Below are 16700 nucleotides of genomic sequence, written 5' to 3' on the forward strand. Positions count from 1 at the left end.
TCAAATGTTTGTGTTGCTGTCAAACTGTTTTTCCCAACTGTTCGTCGAAGAGAGAAACAGGAATGAAATGGAATTGGTATGAAAATTCGTAAAAATGGAAATGAATGCAAAAAAAAATGCTATTGAATAGAGGCTTGATATACAATATGTATAGTCATTATTCGTTTTACAACATCATATTAAGCCTAGATTTATGGAATTTTCTTTCATAAGCCCCCATAAAAACTCATTTCACTTTAACATCCAAGACACAAAAAACATATGCGTATATTTATTTAAATTAGACAATAGTAAAAACTTAAGTGACAATATTAACTAATTCTTATACATGTCGCAGAGGACCTTCTCCATGGGCGTATTCCCTATGGTTCGCTGAAAGAAGATCGATTCGATCTTATGTGAGTTGATCATGCGAAGAAGAGGAAGCATGAGCAGCAGACGACCGAAGCGAGCGATTTGAGCGGCGAATTGAGTTTTCGTGTGCTGCGAGAGCATAACCTGGGAATAGATGGGAATGGAACAGTTTAAATAGAGCAGGAGAAAGTGAGAGTGAGAGAGAGAGAGTGATAAACTTACATGCGCTTGATCCTGTAAATTTTCGATCTGCGCTGGGTCCTTGAGGCCTCGGGTTTCGGGTCGGAAGAGCACGATCGCCTTGAGGCAAGCGAACTCAGCGGGATCCACGAGAACCGCTTTGTACTTGCAGAAGATTTCGTGCAGTGTACGCACATCGGCAGCTAACTAAAGAGTGTGAGAGAGAGAGAGAGAGATGTTATTGATGTTTCACTGTAGTTGTGCCTCTCCACTCACCTCCTCTTTGCTAACACAATTGTCTGTATTCGCATTATTCTCCAAGTTATTGCAATGCTCGGCGACCGAGAACAAGGCACAGCCCGTGGGATCGAGTGGAATGCACCATTGAATGGCATTCAGCAGAAACAGCTCCGACCAGGACTCCTCCAGCAGGATGACCTGGTCGCGAAACGAAAGCCTTGCGAAGCTGGGCAGATTCTTGGCCCACTTGACGGCCATGAAGAGCAGCCGCGCGCTCGTCTCGTACACCGTCTCATGCTGATGCGCATAGAGATTGGGCGACATGAACTGGGGCATTATGAAGCTGGAGTCGGATCTGCTGCCCGTATTGGGCTCCTCATCGTTGGTCACGTCTATCGAGTCGTCTGTTAAGGAGAAAATTTTGAAATTTTGAAAATATAAATACAATATATATGAGACTAAATAGATTTTTAATAAGAGTCTAACTAAAGATTTCAGTTTATATTTAAAATACTCGAGGTATTTAAGCCCATGATGGAAACATTTTCTGCTCTAAAGGAAAGCTTTCTACCAGGAGCTACTCTATAATATGAGGCTTGGCTATGTCCAGCTATCAAATTGTGATGAGAATGTTGATAATGACAATAATAATTATAATAATGGGAATAACAATAAGTGACTAAAAAGTAAATTCCAATGAGAAAGAACAACATAATTCATAATCAATACGACAATTCTAATGATTATGACAATTTTAATTATGATGATAAAGAGAACGAGAAGGAGAGGGAGAAGTTAAACAAAAATAAGAATGATGATATCGATAATGAAAAGAGTACACATCATAATGATAGCTCCTCTAATCAATCTATTTATCAGGATTCCGATTGGACTCTAGCTTTTGTCTTTTGCTCTACTCACCATCATTATCATTCTCTGGCGTTGGGCTGGAGGAGCTTATGGAGGAGACGCTTCCACCGGCATTGTTCTTCTCCTCTCTTGTGGCATCTGGCGCTGGTGAGCTGGGATCGATGCTGTGATTGCTGCTCGAGTTGGTGGAGTGAGAGATGTTGCCGCTGCTCGAGAGCTCCATGGAGACCCCATAGCCGCCCATCTTGTCCTTGGGCGAGTGGTGCAGTCCGGCCGCAGCGGCCGCATTGAACATGGGAAAGCTGCTCGCATGGGTCATGTGGTTCGAGGCCAGCTGCATGGAGGAGCTGAGATGATTGTGGTGCAGCAGGCGTCCCGTTGGCAGACTGCCCAGAGCTGTGGAGGACGAAACTGTGGTGCGTGAGACGATTGAGCGCGACCGGGCGAGGGATGTATAAGAACTTACAAGGCGGCGGCAGCAGGCCAGAGCCGTAGCAGGGCGGCGACAGTAGCACAGGGGGTCTGCAAATTGGCAAGGGAGAGCAGAGAGAGAGAGAGAGCGTGTGTTGCAGTTATGCAAATGACAACCAGTGGGTCCACTATCATCAGCTCTACTAGGTCAACTCACCCGAAAACACCAACGGCTACGGCAGCCTCTCGCAGCGCACGGCCGTGCTCCATCTCCCGCAGCGTCTCCGGCCGTATAGTGGCCGTGTTTCGTGGCTGTCGCTCATTTTGCACCGCTGTAATTGGAAAACAAAATGCATAAGTGAATTTCCTGGCACCCCTCGCACCACTCACACCACTCGCCCAGGCAACGCCCAGGCAAATTCGTCTGCGCATAATGAGAAAATGTCACAAAATGTCGCTTAACGCCTTTCTGCCTAAATGCCAAATAGTTTGGCAACACTGGTTGCGCGTGCCATCGCCACAGCCGGCGCTGTTGCCGCTCTCTGCGCTTCTCATTTGGCCTGGGGACATTGCTCGGTAAATTGGTTTTGTGGTCACGTGCCGCTTTACGCCCACAAATTGTTTTCCCATTTGTTTATGCAATTTTACCGCGACAACTCAATCTGTGCAGCGTGTGCCACGCCTCCTCCCCTCTTCCCCCCCCCCTTCCCCCTCCCCAGAGTCCTCGTTGCGCCACCTCGCGCGCTTTGCGGTAACTGTTGCCATTTTGCATATGGCTGGCATAATTTATGGTTCAATCGGCAGCGGGTGGGCCGAGCCATAATGAAGTGCGGCCTATTCTGCAGTTGTTAATAAGCGCACTCGACATCCGAGACGTGTCATGAGAGCGAAACTTAGACTACTGTTGAGCAAGCTCAGCCGGAGTGAGGCAATGTGAGCCGCGGATACGTGCTCGAGCTCATAAGTGCAAGGAGAGTATATTGGTTTGTGAGAAGTGTTTAAATTGGAGTGAGTTTGTTGGCTAGAGAGTTGGTATGTAGATCTCTAATCGATGTATATCATATATCACAGGATATACAATAGCCAGAGCATTTGACTTTTCGTTCTCTTCTCTCCTCTCTTCTACAGTGAAGTAAATAAAAGAAAAATGCCTACTAGAGGCGGGGTAAACTATTTGATTATCATTATATAGAGCTAGATATTATATGTTAGTGTCTCTTAAACTTATAGACTTGCGATTAAAAAACTTTATATACGAGCATTGCTAAAAATATATTGTCAAAGTATAGCTTATGCCTGTCTATGCCTTCACCTACGCCTATAAATTCAGAAATTTTTAATGTTCAATTTATTTTAGATAGCCTTTTGACTTGGTCTTGCTCTGAGTCGTCTTTGATTTCTGTATACTCAAAAGAATGAAGCCGGAAGTCTCTATAAAATGTTAAGTTCAAAATAAACAGAAAAACAGATCTATCAAGTAATCTTATAAACCTCTACATTTTCTTCTATTTTTAAAAATTCATAATAGGTATTATCTTGGATTTCATTTTAAAAAGAACTTAAGATCCGTTAAATGACCATAACTGAATCATTAAAGTAACATCTTTAATAAATGGCATAAACTTAATGTGCTCTACATCTCTTGCTCTTCAGGTAAGTCAAAATGGATTTTTGGCATAGCTAAAGTTCAATTAAGATTCACGACTTCACATTGACATCGACAAAGGACAACAAATTTGATTAGGAAAACAATAACTGAAAGCTACTTAGTAATTCTCTGCTGCACACAATAGAATGTAAGTGACTAAATACACTTATACATACAGACACGCAGACATGCATATATATTGTAACTATATACCTGAGCAATAATGCTGTGCTTTGTTCACTCAACTGCTATGGAAGCTGCTTAAAAATCTGTCAAAGACAACGACAGACAGCAGCAGGTAACAAATCAATTGAGTGAGCAATATGTAAATAAAGTGCACCACCCCAAAAAGTGAGCCACCGCGGAGCACACTCCAAGCCACTGGGAGATGAACAGGCAGGAAGCAGGAGCAGGAGCAACCCCAAAGCAACGCAAACCTTTTCATAATATTTGCGTTGCGTGGGAAAGGGTTATGCGAGAGACAAAAAGAGAGAGAGAGAGAGAGAGAGAGAGAGAGAGAGAGAGAGGGAGTGAGAGCGAAGCATCTTCTAGAGATATTTACATTAGACACACTCGCACGTGTCGCCAGGTTTTCGTTTTGAGGTCATGTTAAAGAGCAATTAAACGTGCTTCAGTTCATTAGAGCGTTTAGACAGATTATGAATATGGATGAGAGAGTGGGGAGGGAGCAAGAGTAAACGGGGTATAGCTATACATATACATATAAAGAACATAGTTGAACTAGAGCGTGCGAGTTATCGATTGATAAAGTGCTCAAAGGCGAGGAAAGCCTTAGGAGTTAAGCTAAACTCAATTTGTTAGATACAATTTCCACTGTCAATCATGAAGTGAAGAGCAATTATACATATGTATGACAACTAGCTGTGCTGATGGATAGAGGAAGAGAATTGATAGACTAGGCTAGTTCTAACACGGTTAGTTCTGATAGTCTAGTCATAGTATTCACCCTAAAACTTAGACCTTGGGATGTCGGGTCTATATCTCATGAATGAGTGACAACAAATTTTACTTTGGGGGAGTATTTATTAAGAGGTTTCTCATTTATAAACTAAGACAGCCCAAAATCCCAAGTTGAAAGCATGATAAATTGCTAAACTATGTTTCTATATTTACCATACTCCCAGGTAATTTAAATGTATTCAAATTTACTCTAATAAACATCTGTTTCGGAACTTGGAAAACACAATTAAGATGGTATATTCTATAATTAAGATGGTATGGATATTCTGTTACTTGAATTCAAAACTAAATTTTAAACAGAACAAGTTTATTAGTACATTCTCTAGGGCTTATTAGTACATTCTCTAGGACTCGGCACTCAAACCCCTCAGTTGGCCGGAGAATACTCATTTTCACAGTTTAGTCCGAAGCTACTCAATGAAGAGAATCTTCTTAGTTAAATCAGACAGCTCGAACACCGATCAATATATCAAAATCACAAATTTGTCTATACTCTTTAACCTTATATATCAGATTAGATTAGCCCAAGCCCAAGCACTTTGACTGCGCATTGCCCACTGAAATCGCTAAAATCAAATTCGAATTAATTCACTTACCATCCTTGTTCATTCCCATTTGAAGGCACTTCTTGAGCCTGCATGCCTGGCACTGGTTCCTATGGGCCTTGTCGACGACGCAGCGGCCGGTGCCCGCCTGGCAGCTGCAAGAATAAAAAGCAGAAAAAAAGCATTTTCAGTTTGGCGAGTTGAATGTTTAAGCGTTCGCAGGATAATTAAGTTAGACAGATGCCCAGTGTCAGGAATTGCAACATTTGTGAAATTTGGCTGGCAAGTGAAGCGTAAGCCCACTCACTAAGGCTAAGTATCTGAGCTGCAGCAAAAATGGTATCCGAACAGCTGAGCTGCGTATCTATTTTTGGCCTTTGTTCGGTATGTTTTTGTGGCACGCTGCATGAGGCATGCGGCATGAGGCGTGCGGCACTTGTGGCATTTTAATCAAATCACATTGACTGTCTGAAATCATTGCCAACCACCTCTTAAGCAGCAACAGCAGCCAGAGCACCAGCAATACGCAGCAGCAGCAGTTGCTCTCCCTCTCACACCCTCGCGCTGTCGGCTGTTTAAGTCAGCTTTTGTCTGCCTTCGTCATCGTGCTGCGTCTCGCTCGCACTCGCTGCGACGCTTTGTGCTGCCTGGCTTCGGCTCTGTCGCACTCGTTAGCAGCTTTTGTGCTGCATCCTTGTCGCACTCTAAGCCTGCGCCAAAACTCAAAATACAAAATGGCAAAGGTTCTTTTGGCTTACCCCAGCCCCTCCATCAATGCTGTCTGCCTCTCTCGCTCTGCCTCGCTCTTTGCGTGTCCCTCGCATTTTTTATTTGCTCTGCGTGAAGTTTGACTAACTAACAAAGCACTTAGCTAAATGTATCCTTCAGATACACAGTTCGCCTATAAGTGTGTGTGTGTGTAGGTGTATGTGTGTGTGTGACCAGCCACTATTTGTGCCTGGAATATGCTAATTTTCTGTTTTTGTAAACAAATCACGTAGATTGAAGCCATAGCTGTGAACTGCCTCGAGTCGTTTATTGATTCGTTTTTTTATACACATTCTCTCTGGAGTTTATTTGGGAAAAAAATGAAGTTTTTTATTACCTTTTTTATATAATTGATTAATTTGATTATGAGACTGTAAAGGGGGCGTGGCAGATCCCATAAAGTATACATATATATGTATCTGTACATATATCCTTGATCAGAGCGATGAACTGAGTCACTATAGCTTGGTACGTCTATTACCTACATATATTATTTGTAGTATATATTCTACGAAGGTGTAGTCCTAATTACAGTAGATCCGGTCATAACGACTCCGCTTATAGCGTCTGTACGGTTATAGCAACGAAAATTCTGGTCCTCAGACAAACTTTAATGAGCAAACTCATACGGCTATAGCGACTTCCGGGTATAACGACGGTCCCTTGAGTGTCGCTATAACCGGATTCAACTGTATTTACAATTATTACCATTGCAGCTTGAATTTGTAATTACTTGACTTGGTATTTAAATCAACTTGACTTGAAATAGCATATTTGATGAACTCAATTAAGCTTTAAAAAAAACGAATTTTAAAAGCTTTAAATGTTATTGATAATATACATATTAAATCGAATTCTCTTATTTTTTTCCTTCTTATAAAATCTGGAATATGGCTTTAGTTCCTTTCTTTAATTTTTGAACAGTTTACGCCATTGTCTTCTTGAGGTCGGCTCTATGTAAGCCACCTTCTATCCCTGTTTTAATTCATCTATGCTTGCTCCGCTTATTGTGTGCTTCAGCTGCAATTATAAACTGACGGATAGTGAAAAGTTTAGGTAGTTCTATATATGAGACATATGTATGTATATATAGATATAATATTTTATATATATACTTACATAATATGTCTGTAATACATACATACATCTCATATATGTGAACAATTACAGACTGTCCTGTGAGTGTCCAAAAGTCTTTCAATTTTTAATAGACTCAAGTGTAAACTTTTACGCCCCCAATAACTAAAGCAAGGCAAGGCAAGGTTGGGCAGGTCCTAGAGGCATGCCCCTAAGCCGTGCCACAGCCAAGTCAACTTCAACTTTGAACAAACTTGTTAACTTATTAGCTCATGCATTATTCACACTTTATGCAACTGGTCAGACAATATAAAAGGAAACACTCAAACGATTTCCATTTTATTGAGTAATTGTCCGTGGCCGTTGCAAGATGGGTTTACGCCAGCTCTTCCCGGCGATGTACACGCTGCCGGACAAGTCGTCCGTCAAGTCGCGGCAGGCGACGCTCTACTTGCTGAACTGCATTTTTCTAATGGGCATCAGAACGCCGCCGAAGGGCTGCTGCCTCTTCCTCGTCTACGTCGCGTGGTCGTTTGCTTTAAATCTGTGCTCCACCTTCTATCAGCCCTTTGGCTTTATGATCGGCTATGTGTCGCACCTGTCGGAGTTCGCGCCTGGCGAGTTTCTCACCTCGCTGCAGGTGGCCTTCAATGCGTGGTCCTGCTCGACCAAGGTGATCATCGTCTGGATACTCGTGAAGCGTTTCGATCAGGCCAATGCGGTCTTCGATGAGCTGGACAAGCAAGTGCTCGAGCCGGCGGAGCGGGGCCGAATTCATCGCGCCGTCTCGCAGAGCAATCGGATCTTCTTCATCTATATGAGCGTCTATATAATCTATGCCACAACGACGTTCATCAGCGCCTGCATCAACGGCGTGCCGATGTTCCAGAACTATTATCCCTTTCTGGACTGGCGCGCTAGTCGCCAGCAATATTGGATACAATCGGGCCTGGAGTACTTTGCCATGTTCGGCGCCTGCTTCCAAGACGTTTGTGCCGATTGCTATCCCATCAATTATATCCTACCTCTGCGTGCTCATATGGCGAACTTTGCGGATCGACTGAGAGGACTGGGACACGATCCGCAGGAGAGTTCGGAGGAGCGTTACGAGAAGCTTATCGAGTGCATTAAGCACCATAAGCTCATACTAAGGTCGGATATGGGTCTCTCCGCATTATAGAGGAAGTTGTCAAGTTTCTCCCTTCTGCTTTCAGTTTCTGCGATACTTTGCGTCCCATCATCTCTGGCACCATTTTCGTTCAGCTTCTGGTTGTGGGATTGGTGCTGGGCTTCACCATCATCAACATTGTCATGTTTGCCAATTTCGCTTCTCGCATTGCTGCTCTCTCCTTTATGACAGCCGTCCTCTTGGAGACGACGCCCTTTTGCATACTCTGCAACTACTTGGCCGACGATTGCATGAAGCTAGCCGATGCGCTATTCGAATCGAATTGGATCTATCAGGATGAGCGCTATAAGAAGACCGTTCTACAGTTTCTACAGAATCTACAGAAGCCAATTGTCTTTATAGCTGGCAATGTTTTTACCATTTCTGTGGCTACAAATTTGAATGTGAGTTGAGATTGGATATTTTAAGAGAACTCGTCGTAAATATTTCATTTTTTGTTTATCTACTTTTCTTTCTGCTCATTAAACTCCTTCAGGCCACTAAGTTTTCGTTCTCGGTCTTTACTCTGGTCAAGCAAATGAATATTGCAGAAAAACTATCCCGACCCAATGGAACAGAATAAAGTTGTTAAAAATATAAATAATATCATCCCATAGTTTTATTCGATTTGAAAAAATTTGATGTGAAACTGATTGGAGACTACTGTAAATTTATCAAAATTGAGAATCTCTTTTATCTGAAATAAGGTCTTGACCTTAGATTTCTAAGAACTGTCCCGCTGTAGTGCTTCAGGTCTTTCTATCTATTACTATATCGATCTCGCACAACTTTTACCATTGTTGACCTCTATCTCAGACACAATAATTAGCTCCCTCTCTCTATCTCTCTCTTTCTCTCTCTTTCTCTCTCTCTCTCTCTCTCTCTCTCTGTCTCTCTCTATTTCCTCCACTCACTGTTCTTCTTTCTCTCACATTTTTATTGCTCCTCTCTCTCTTTCTCTCTAAAATATTCTGTTTATCTCCCACTCTCCTTATTTTTCTCTGTTGGTATCACTCCCTTACTCCCTTACTCTCTCTCTCTCTCTCTCTCTCTCACTCTTTATCTTTGTTCTTATTCTTTGTTCTGTTCGTATCTTCCTGTCAATAGCTATGTATGAAGTATATGAACTAAAATAATCCAATATTAGTCCATATATATTCTAAACTAAAACTATGTATAGTAATTTTTCTTTTGCTCTTCAATTCCCTTTCTCTCCGAGTTTCATAAAGTTCTGATTGAAGGCAATTGATTATAATTGAAATTGTCTTAATGCGGCCACCAGAGACGAATATATATATAAATATATTATATAGATCCTTTCTGGCGGCACATTGACTTCGCTGACTATCCAAAACACAAGTCACGTAGCAGAAAAATAAACTCCTCGTCCTTTTGCAAGGCTTCACCCCACTTCACCCCACGTTTCCCGCTCGAACTTTTGCTCTATTTTGCCTTCCTCCTTCTTGTGCCCTTTTTCTGTGCTGCGATTTGGTCCTGGCTTAGCTGTTGACGGTGGTTGCGTGGTTGGCTGGTTTGCCATAAGGGTCTCTTTGAAGGGAGGAGGTAGAGCGCGAGGAGGCGGAGTGGTAGGTGGGTGCTGCGTGCTCTGCTGGTGTGACGCGGCGGTCACATTTGGCCAAGTGTTTTGCGCTTAAGCCCTCCATATCAATCTCTGGGGACCGCAAGGATATAGAGATTTCGACATTTGTGATTTACCGCGCCAAGGATATACAGATACGCAGAGGCTACACAGAGGCTATGCAGTCTAAAGACATATATACATTACATAGAATCATAATTTGATGTTGACTCGCCAGGAATTTGTCGCCCACAAAATATGTGGCCAAGGGGGCAGGGCCGAGGGGGCCAACTATGCGCTGATTTAATGATAATTGAAAACGAAACTGAAACAAGTGCCATAAAATAAAAACAAATTGTTTAAGTGTATGAGAATATTAAAGAAAATGGGGAAGAATATGGGAATGTTTATATCCCTTATATATCCCTTAACTAAACTTTAAGTCATTACGAGGTGTGCTCAAAAAGTATTGCGAATTTTTATCAGCAGGGAAAAGGGACTAGATTATAATAGACGATCTTTTCAAGTGGTAAGAGTGCTGGAGAAATGATATAAAATAATAATAGTAATTTAAATAATACTAATAGTAATAATAATAATTATTTAACGTATAGTACATATAATAGCTGATAGAAATAATAATAATAAAATAATTAAAAATCATTTTTTTTTTAATTTAATTCGAGTTTATTTTTGAGCACAGCTCCTATAATCATATGCCAAAATTAAGTATAGGATGTATATAAAACTGTACCACGCATAGCCATTCCGCTAACAACGCTCGCTACAGTTACTCACATATCGCCCCCTGCCCCTCTGCCCCCTTGCCGGCTGGCAAAAGTGGCAAAAAAACAAACATAAAATTAAATCCGCACTTTAAATTCAATTACAATTTGTGCGCGCAGGCTTCAACATTTGTTTTTCCTTCAATTTTTAAATGGAATAAAATCAGTGAGTGAGAGAGAGAGAGAGGGGAAGAGCAAGCTGAAGTTGCAGATGATGCTCAACGGGGATTTGTGTGGGCAAAGTCAAACGCATTCAAAAGTTGACGCTCAAATCCCAAAGATTTGAATAATTGTAATAAATTTTTGGGTAATCCGCCAGACAGGCCAGAAGGCACACAGCCAGCCAACCCACCCACTTGCCAGCACACATGCGCGCCTGGGCTTGAACCCAAGTGGGTTTGTACTTTTACCTACCGATAGATGAGTTTGCGTCGCACGCTGCGCTTGAAGAAGCCCGAGCAACCGTTGCAGGCGAGGATGCCGTAGTGTTTGCCGGAGCTCGTGTCGCCGCACACCACACAGATGAGTCCCAGGTTCTGGCCCTTGAGCCGTGCCATGCCCGATTGATCCCCGATTGAGCCCGATTGACCAGCAGCTGTTGCCGACGCTGCCGCGGCGACTGCAGCCGCAGCCGCTGCATTCGCCTGATGATTGGAGGCAACGGCTGCTGCTGCCGCGGCGGCCGCTGCGGCTGCACTGTGATTCCAGCTGAGCAGGCGACTCGGCGTCGTTGTCTGTGCCCCTATGCCAGCTGCCGGTGGCGCCACAGATGTGGCGGCCGGGCCATGAGGCGGCGGCGGTGGTGTATAACAATGGCGCGCAGGACTGTGCAGCTCTGTGGAAGAGGGCAAGAATGAAGAGGAAGACATTAACAAAGCAGGAATTTTTAGTTGAGAAAGTATACTTAATAAGTTGTATAGTATATGTATAGCATATTAATCTAGTCTATAATATAATATCTATAATATGAATGATCTTTCATAGAGTATAAAGAATCTAGCTGTTAAGCAAAGATTTGCTTTTCATAAGAAGGTCAAGCATTGTATCTATTATCGCACTCAAGACAGTGATATTTAATCTATATATTACGGATATATGTATGTATTTTAATATACTTTCAGAAGTCAAGAATTAGAGTAAACCATCTCTCGCAACACAAGAGTTTTCTATAACAAAAATCCACCTCAAATGTTTAATCAATCTCTTAGAAGTAAACTTGGCTAGCTGAAAATTCTAATCTACTTGAAAAGAGCAATTCAGCAGACACTTAAGTCAAATAGTTAAGACCCGCAACTGTTAAAGTTTCTGTGCCCGAGACACACACAAAAAAGGGATATGCAATAAAAAATCACTTATGTAGTTCATTTAAATTAAATTGTAATTTGTCAAAAGGTTTTCGCTCACACTCCCTCGCGCGCTCCCCTCTCTCTGGCTTACTTTTTTCGATCTTATCCGAACGCGCGACGACATTGACGCCCTGTAATCCGCAAAATATATTTACACATACAATTAGGGTGCCATTAGGACAAGCAGACCAGACAGAAAGAGAGAGAGCGAGAGAGAGAGAGAGAGAGAACGAGCAGGTTCTGGCTGCTGTGGCATTAAATTTGCCACGGGGGACAATTGTTTAGCCATCACACCCTAATTTGATTGTAGTTTTCCATTCTGATTCGGATTTTGATTCTGATTCCTTGATGCACTTAACCTAACCCCCGACCACGACCACGACCACGACCAGGACCAAGACCTGAACGAGGACCAGTTGATAGATATTCTGGCACACATTTGTTACACTCGCCACTTGCCAGTGCGCTGAAGCGTTCCAGAATCTGTCCGAAGGCTGTTTGGCTTTCATGCCTTCTGTCTACGGCCTCGACGTTCCAACTGTGGTCTAAGGCCCTCGGATTAGCGTCATATGCTTGCATTTTACCCCCTTTTGTTAATTTTTATGAGCTCGTTGAAATTCAGCTTGACAAAAGTGTTAAAGGGCGCCTTAGCCTTCCTTCCCCCTCTCTCTCCTGCTGCCTTCCCCATTCCCTGTTCCCCTTCTTTATGTTATGAATTTTTCGAAAATTTCAACTCGCATCTTAATGCAATTGATGTGATTATCCCAAATTGAATTTGTTTGCTACGAGTCAATTTGCGGCTTGATTTTTCTTTTCCTCTTTCACTTTTCTCTTTGAACTTTTGGCATATATTAATAATATTTTTATTAAATCAAATTTCATTATAGACGAAAAAAGTTTATTGTGGAATTGTTGTATTTTTGCTCTAGCCTTGCTTTAATTTTGATTTAATTATCAACCAAAATGTGGGTGGATGCTGCCAAAAAAAAGGTTCTAATTAATTGTCGCTTGTTTGCTGTTTTTTTTTTTTATTTATTTTTTTAAATTTTTTTTTTTTTTTTTTTTTTTTTTACTTTTTAACTGTTTGCTTATGCAAAGAGAAGTCTAAAGAAAATCGTGGAAAAAAGGTGTAATTATGTGCATTTACACAAACAATTTGTTGAAGTGTGTTGCAGAATTTTTATGGAGTTTTTATGCCCACGTAATTATGATGTAATTATAAAAAAAAATGTATTTTTTTTATATTTTGTTATTTTAAATTTACGTTAGAATTTTGCAGCTCATTTTGAAGCATACTTTAAGGAAACTCTTGAAATATTTTAATTTAATATATATTTTGCTCCTTTCTTTCATCTATATTTCCTTCTCCTTTGCTTTCTAGATATTCCTTAGTATTATTAGTATATTAATTATAATAACATTTTAGAATATAATTTTTTTCTCTTTCTTTGAAAGACCTCAATTCAGATTGATAATGCGAGCAACGATCTTATTGTTTCGTGTCAGATTTATGATTTATGATTTATTAATAGATAATAGATATCTATTTTTATTGAATGAACAACAATGAATTGTTAGTACTATATCATAGGTTTACTCATTATATATATATATTTAATGACTGTGAATCAATCGATTTAATCCGCATCACATTTTCGTATTTCTTGTTGTTTACTTCCTCTTTAAATTCAATCTATATAATATATGTATTTTAAAAAAAATACACCAAATATTTATATGAAAAATTATGGTTTCAAACTCAGAGTCATCGAAAATAGTTTCCAAAAACCAATCTTCACACACAACTGTTGGTTCAAATGATGATGAGCAAATGTTTGATACGGGGTTTTTAAGGTGTGCAAGTCAAAGATCATTCTATGTATACATATACAAGATCCTTGTTGATATAACGATAGGGTCAAAGATCTTTAATCAAAGCTCAAAGTTTTGGACTTAAAAAGCCTTTCTTATAGTACAAGAGTTTCTAATTAGCACTTGAGAAAATTTAGTATAATCATAGGCAAATCGATAAAATTTCTTTCGGCCTCATCTCATTACAGTCTTCTATTTTAATATTTGTCCTATTTTTTGAGGATGCGACTTTATTGCTAAGGATTCTGCCGCCTCTGATAAACAACATTAACTGTGTCAGATGCCGGATTACACAGCTTTTAAATAAACCACACGCTTGAATTAAAAATACCAAATCAACATTTCATTTTCGCACGAAAATTAAATTTTCAAATTTTTTGGCTGTGCATCGTCTATATTATTATTATTATCATACTTTTAAACAATTCACAATAGATTAAATGAATATACCTTGTGAAGCTGGACGCGTGTCCGTTAAAATTTCTTCCTTATTCATAGCGAAATAAATACCAAAAAACAAAAACAGAACAAACACAATTTTCAACTTTGTTTAAAACTTTGTTTCAACACATTAAATTCGCACAGGAGTTAATATTAATATTAATTATTGTTAATTAGACACTAGAAGCACTTTTAATTTGATGCATTACACAAATTCATTTAATTATATTTTATATTTTTTATTTCTATTTATTTGTATTTCTAAAGCGACGGCTAGCGTGCTTTTGTAAACGCACTGAGCGGGTCAGCGAGTGGCTCGACTGGCTGCACCGACGGCAAGGACTACGGCGATGATGATGTTAACGTCTCGATGTACGATTTCAGATTTATCATAAAACCATGACAGAGGCTAAACACTGATGTGTCCAGTGCAGCAGCAGCCGTGGCAGCAACAGCAACAGCAGCGGCAGAGCCAACAACCAACCCCAAAATAGGATAAAAAAAAAAAATGGAAAAGCTGTAGATATAATCCGCGCTCGGTGAGTGGGCAGAGGCTGGCCATGAGTGTGTGCCTGTATGTGTGTGTGACGAAACAAAAAGCACAGCAAGCCAAACCACCCAACCACCCAGCATCAGTAGCAGCAGCAGCAGCAGCAGCTATAAGAGCAGAGAGCAGCAAGCAGCAGAGACGTTGGCAGCAGCATAACCTAACCGCATGGCAGGCAGCCAGCCCACTGTAAATTGTGGGTGGGTTAGGGCTGGCTGCCATATTACGCTGCGAGGACTTTTAGTGGCAACTCTGGTGGCGCATTTGCTTGTTGGCTTGCTTTGATTCGTTCCTTCTTGATGCTGCGGCCGACGTCGACGCTGCTGTTTGAGCGTAGGTAAGCCAAGCCGCAATCTCAATCTCCCAATAAACACCCGAGCAGCGCTCTCTCTTCGCTCACACACACGCACACGCATACAGACACACTCTGGCCGCCATCATGACGTAGCAGCAGCTGTAGCTGCAATGGAGTCTACATGGAGCCTCTGCCTCTCTCGTCGCCACTTCGCCTCTTCGCCACTCACTCTGTCATTCTCTCTCTCTCTTTCACTCGCCTTCTGCTGGCGCAGCTGCGCGGGGTGTTCGCTCACATAATCGTCTTGGGTTTTGACATTTTGTTTTTGTTTTGTAATACCTTCTGTGATGTTAGTGCTTTCGAATTCGTCCCACCGCCCCCTTCTCGGCCTTCGCCCATGCCTTCGCCTCGCCAGTTAACTGTAATTGAATTGAACGGCATTCCGTCTGCTGTGGCCTTTCGGTTACGTTTCTTGTTGTTGTTTTCCTTCGGTGCTCGTTTCGTTTTGCCTTCATCTTTCTAATGTCGCAGCCGTAAGCATACCAGATTTATGGCCAAAACAATAATGGATAGACATCTGCGTTTACGATATTGTTTCAAATTAGATTGTATCAACTTATTCGATTACGTCAGTTACGATAACTTTGTTGTTGTCTTCTTATTTTGGGTATATCTAATAAAATTATGGCAGGAGACTCTATCAAAGTAAAGTAATATTAATATCAATAATAATAGAATGTAATAATATGAAAACGTAATCCAAAAATAAATTATATTAAATACTGAAGTAATAATGAATGAATCCTGAATAGTCATCAAATAAAATATATATACTAATAAAAAAAAATAATAAGAATAATAAAATGGGAAAATATTTCAATTTGAAGTACATTTAAGTTGGGAAATGTAAAATATTAATAATTGTCAAAATAATCAAAAATTTTCCAGTTGATTAAACACTCATATCTATTAGAAATATACGCATATGGGTCCAGCGTAATATGATAAAAATACTTAAGAGCAGCCAACTTAGCTCATAAAGTAGGCGATGCGAATTTCAAAGAATAAACATAACAACAGGACCTTTTATTTTTCAAAAGTAAACCAACAGACACACGCACACATACAATGATATGTTTATGATTTGTTTATTTAATTTCCCTAATTGGATGACATCATTATTTCAAGTCTCGCAGGCTGGAGGCAACGACAATGGCTCGTGTGTATTCAACAATGCTTAAAGCCGAGCGCCATAGGCAAATCCAATAATCGATAAAAGTTCATCCGGCCACATCCTCTTAGCGTGTCCTGTTTTCATTTTTCTCCTTCTATTTTTTGTTGTTGCTCTTTTTGCTGATGCTGTTGTTGTTGTTGTTGTTGCTGTTGAGGCTTTTGCTGCGCTTAATACGCCAACATTAACTTTGTAACAAATGAGATGTCGGAATACAACAATCACCTACCAGCTCCTACACACTCGCACTCAGCCAGCTCTCACCCGCTCGCACTCAGCAGCCTGCCGCCACTCGCACACTCGCTCATACTCTCTCTCACACTCTCACTCGGTCGCCTGGTTTGTTCGCTTTATCGCTCTCT

General features: G+C 40.9%; 2 protein-coding genes across 3 annotated transcripts; one reads left to right on the forward strand and one right to left on the reverse strand.

Annotated features, from left to right (window-relative positions):
• Window positions 1–235: 235 nt before the first annotated feature.
• Window positions 236–15839, reverse strand: Hr51 (photoreceptor-specific nuclear hormone receptor 51). Of its 2 annotated transcripts, none has more exons than XM_018013015.2 (9): window positions 14275–15839; window positions 11021–11441; window positions 5281–5384; window positions 2273–2387; window positions 2111–2166; window positions 1696–2040; window positions 811–1178; window positions 577–741; window positions 236–498 (listed from the first exon to the last, which is right to left on the reverse strand). In XM_018013015.2, the coding sequence occupies exons 1-9, from the start codon at window positions 14318–14320 to the stop codon at window positions 316–318; spliced, it is 1803 nt and encodes a 600-aa protein (XP_017868504.1). In that variant the 5' UTR covers window positions 14321–15839; the 3' UTR covers window positions 236–315. The 2 variants fall into 2 exon arrangements, with proteins under 2 accessions (XP_017868504.1, XP_089326631.1); XM_089470505.1 differs by having other exon boundaries at window positions 1696–2055.
• LOC108614809 (odorant receptor 42a-like) lies at window positions 7445–8864 on the forward strand. The gene is made up of 3 exons (XM_018009031.2): window positions 7445–8226; window positions 8289–8646; window positions 8739–8864. Exons 1-3 carry the CDS (start codon window positions 7445–7447, stop codon window positions 8823–8825), a joined length of 1227 nt encoding a protein of 408 aa, XP_017864520.1. The 3' UTR covers window positions 8826–8864.
• Window positions 15840–16700: the final 861 nt, after the last annotated feature.

Source organism: Drosophila arizonae, chromosome 5, assembly GCF_054131065.1.
Source record: "Drosophila arizonae isolate 15081-1271.41 chromosome 5, UAZ_ARI_1.0, whole genome shotgun sequence".
Lineage (NCBI taxonomy): Eukaryota > Metazoa > Arthropoda > Insecta > Diptera > Drosophilidae > Drosophila > Drosophila arizonae.

Bases quoted from the DNA above. Each gene is read 5' to 3' on its own strand.
- LOC108614809 (XM_018009031.2), top strand. From the start codon at position 7,445: ATGGGTTTACGCCAGCTCTTCCCGGCGATGTACACGCTGCCGGACAAG. The intron at 8,227-8,288 runs GTCGGATATGGG...TTCTGCTTTCAG, and splicing joins CACCATAAGCTCATACTAAG to TTTCTGCGATACTTTGCGTC. The intron at 8,647-8,738 runs GTGAGTTGAGAT...AAACTCCTTCAG, and splicing joins CTGTGGCTACAAATTTGAAT to GCCACTAAGTTTTCGTTCTC.
- Hr51 (XM_089470505.1), bottom strand. From the start codon at position 14,320: ATGAATAAGGAAGAAATTTTAACGGACACGCGTCCAGCTTCACAAG. The intron at 11,442-14,274 runs GTATATTCATTT...CCTCTTCCACAG, and splicing joins CACGCGTCCAGCTTCACAAG to AGCTGCACAGTCCTGCGCGC. The intron at 2,388-5,280 runs GTAAGTGAATTA...TTCCAATTACAG, and splicing joins AATGGGAATGAACAAGGATG to CGGTGCAAAATGAGCGACAG.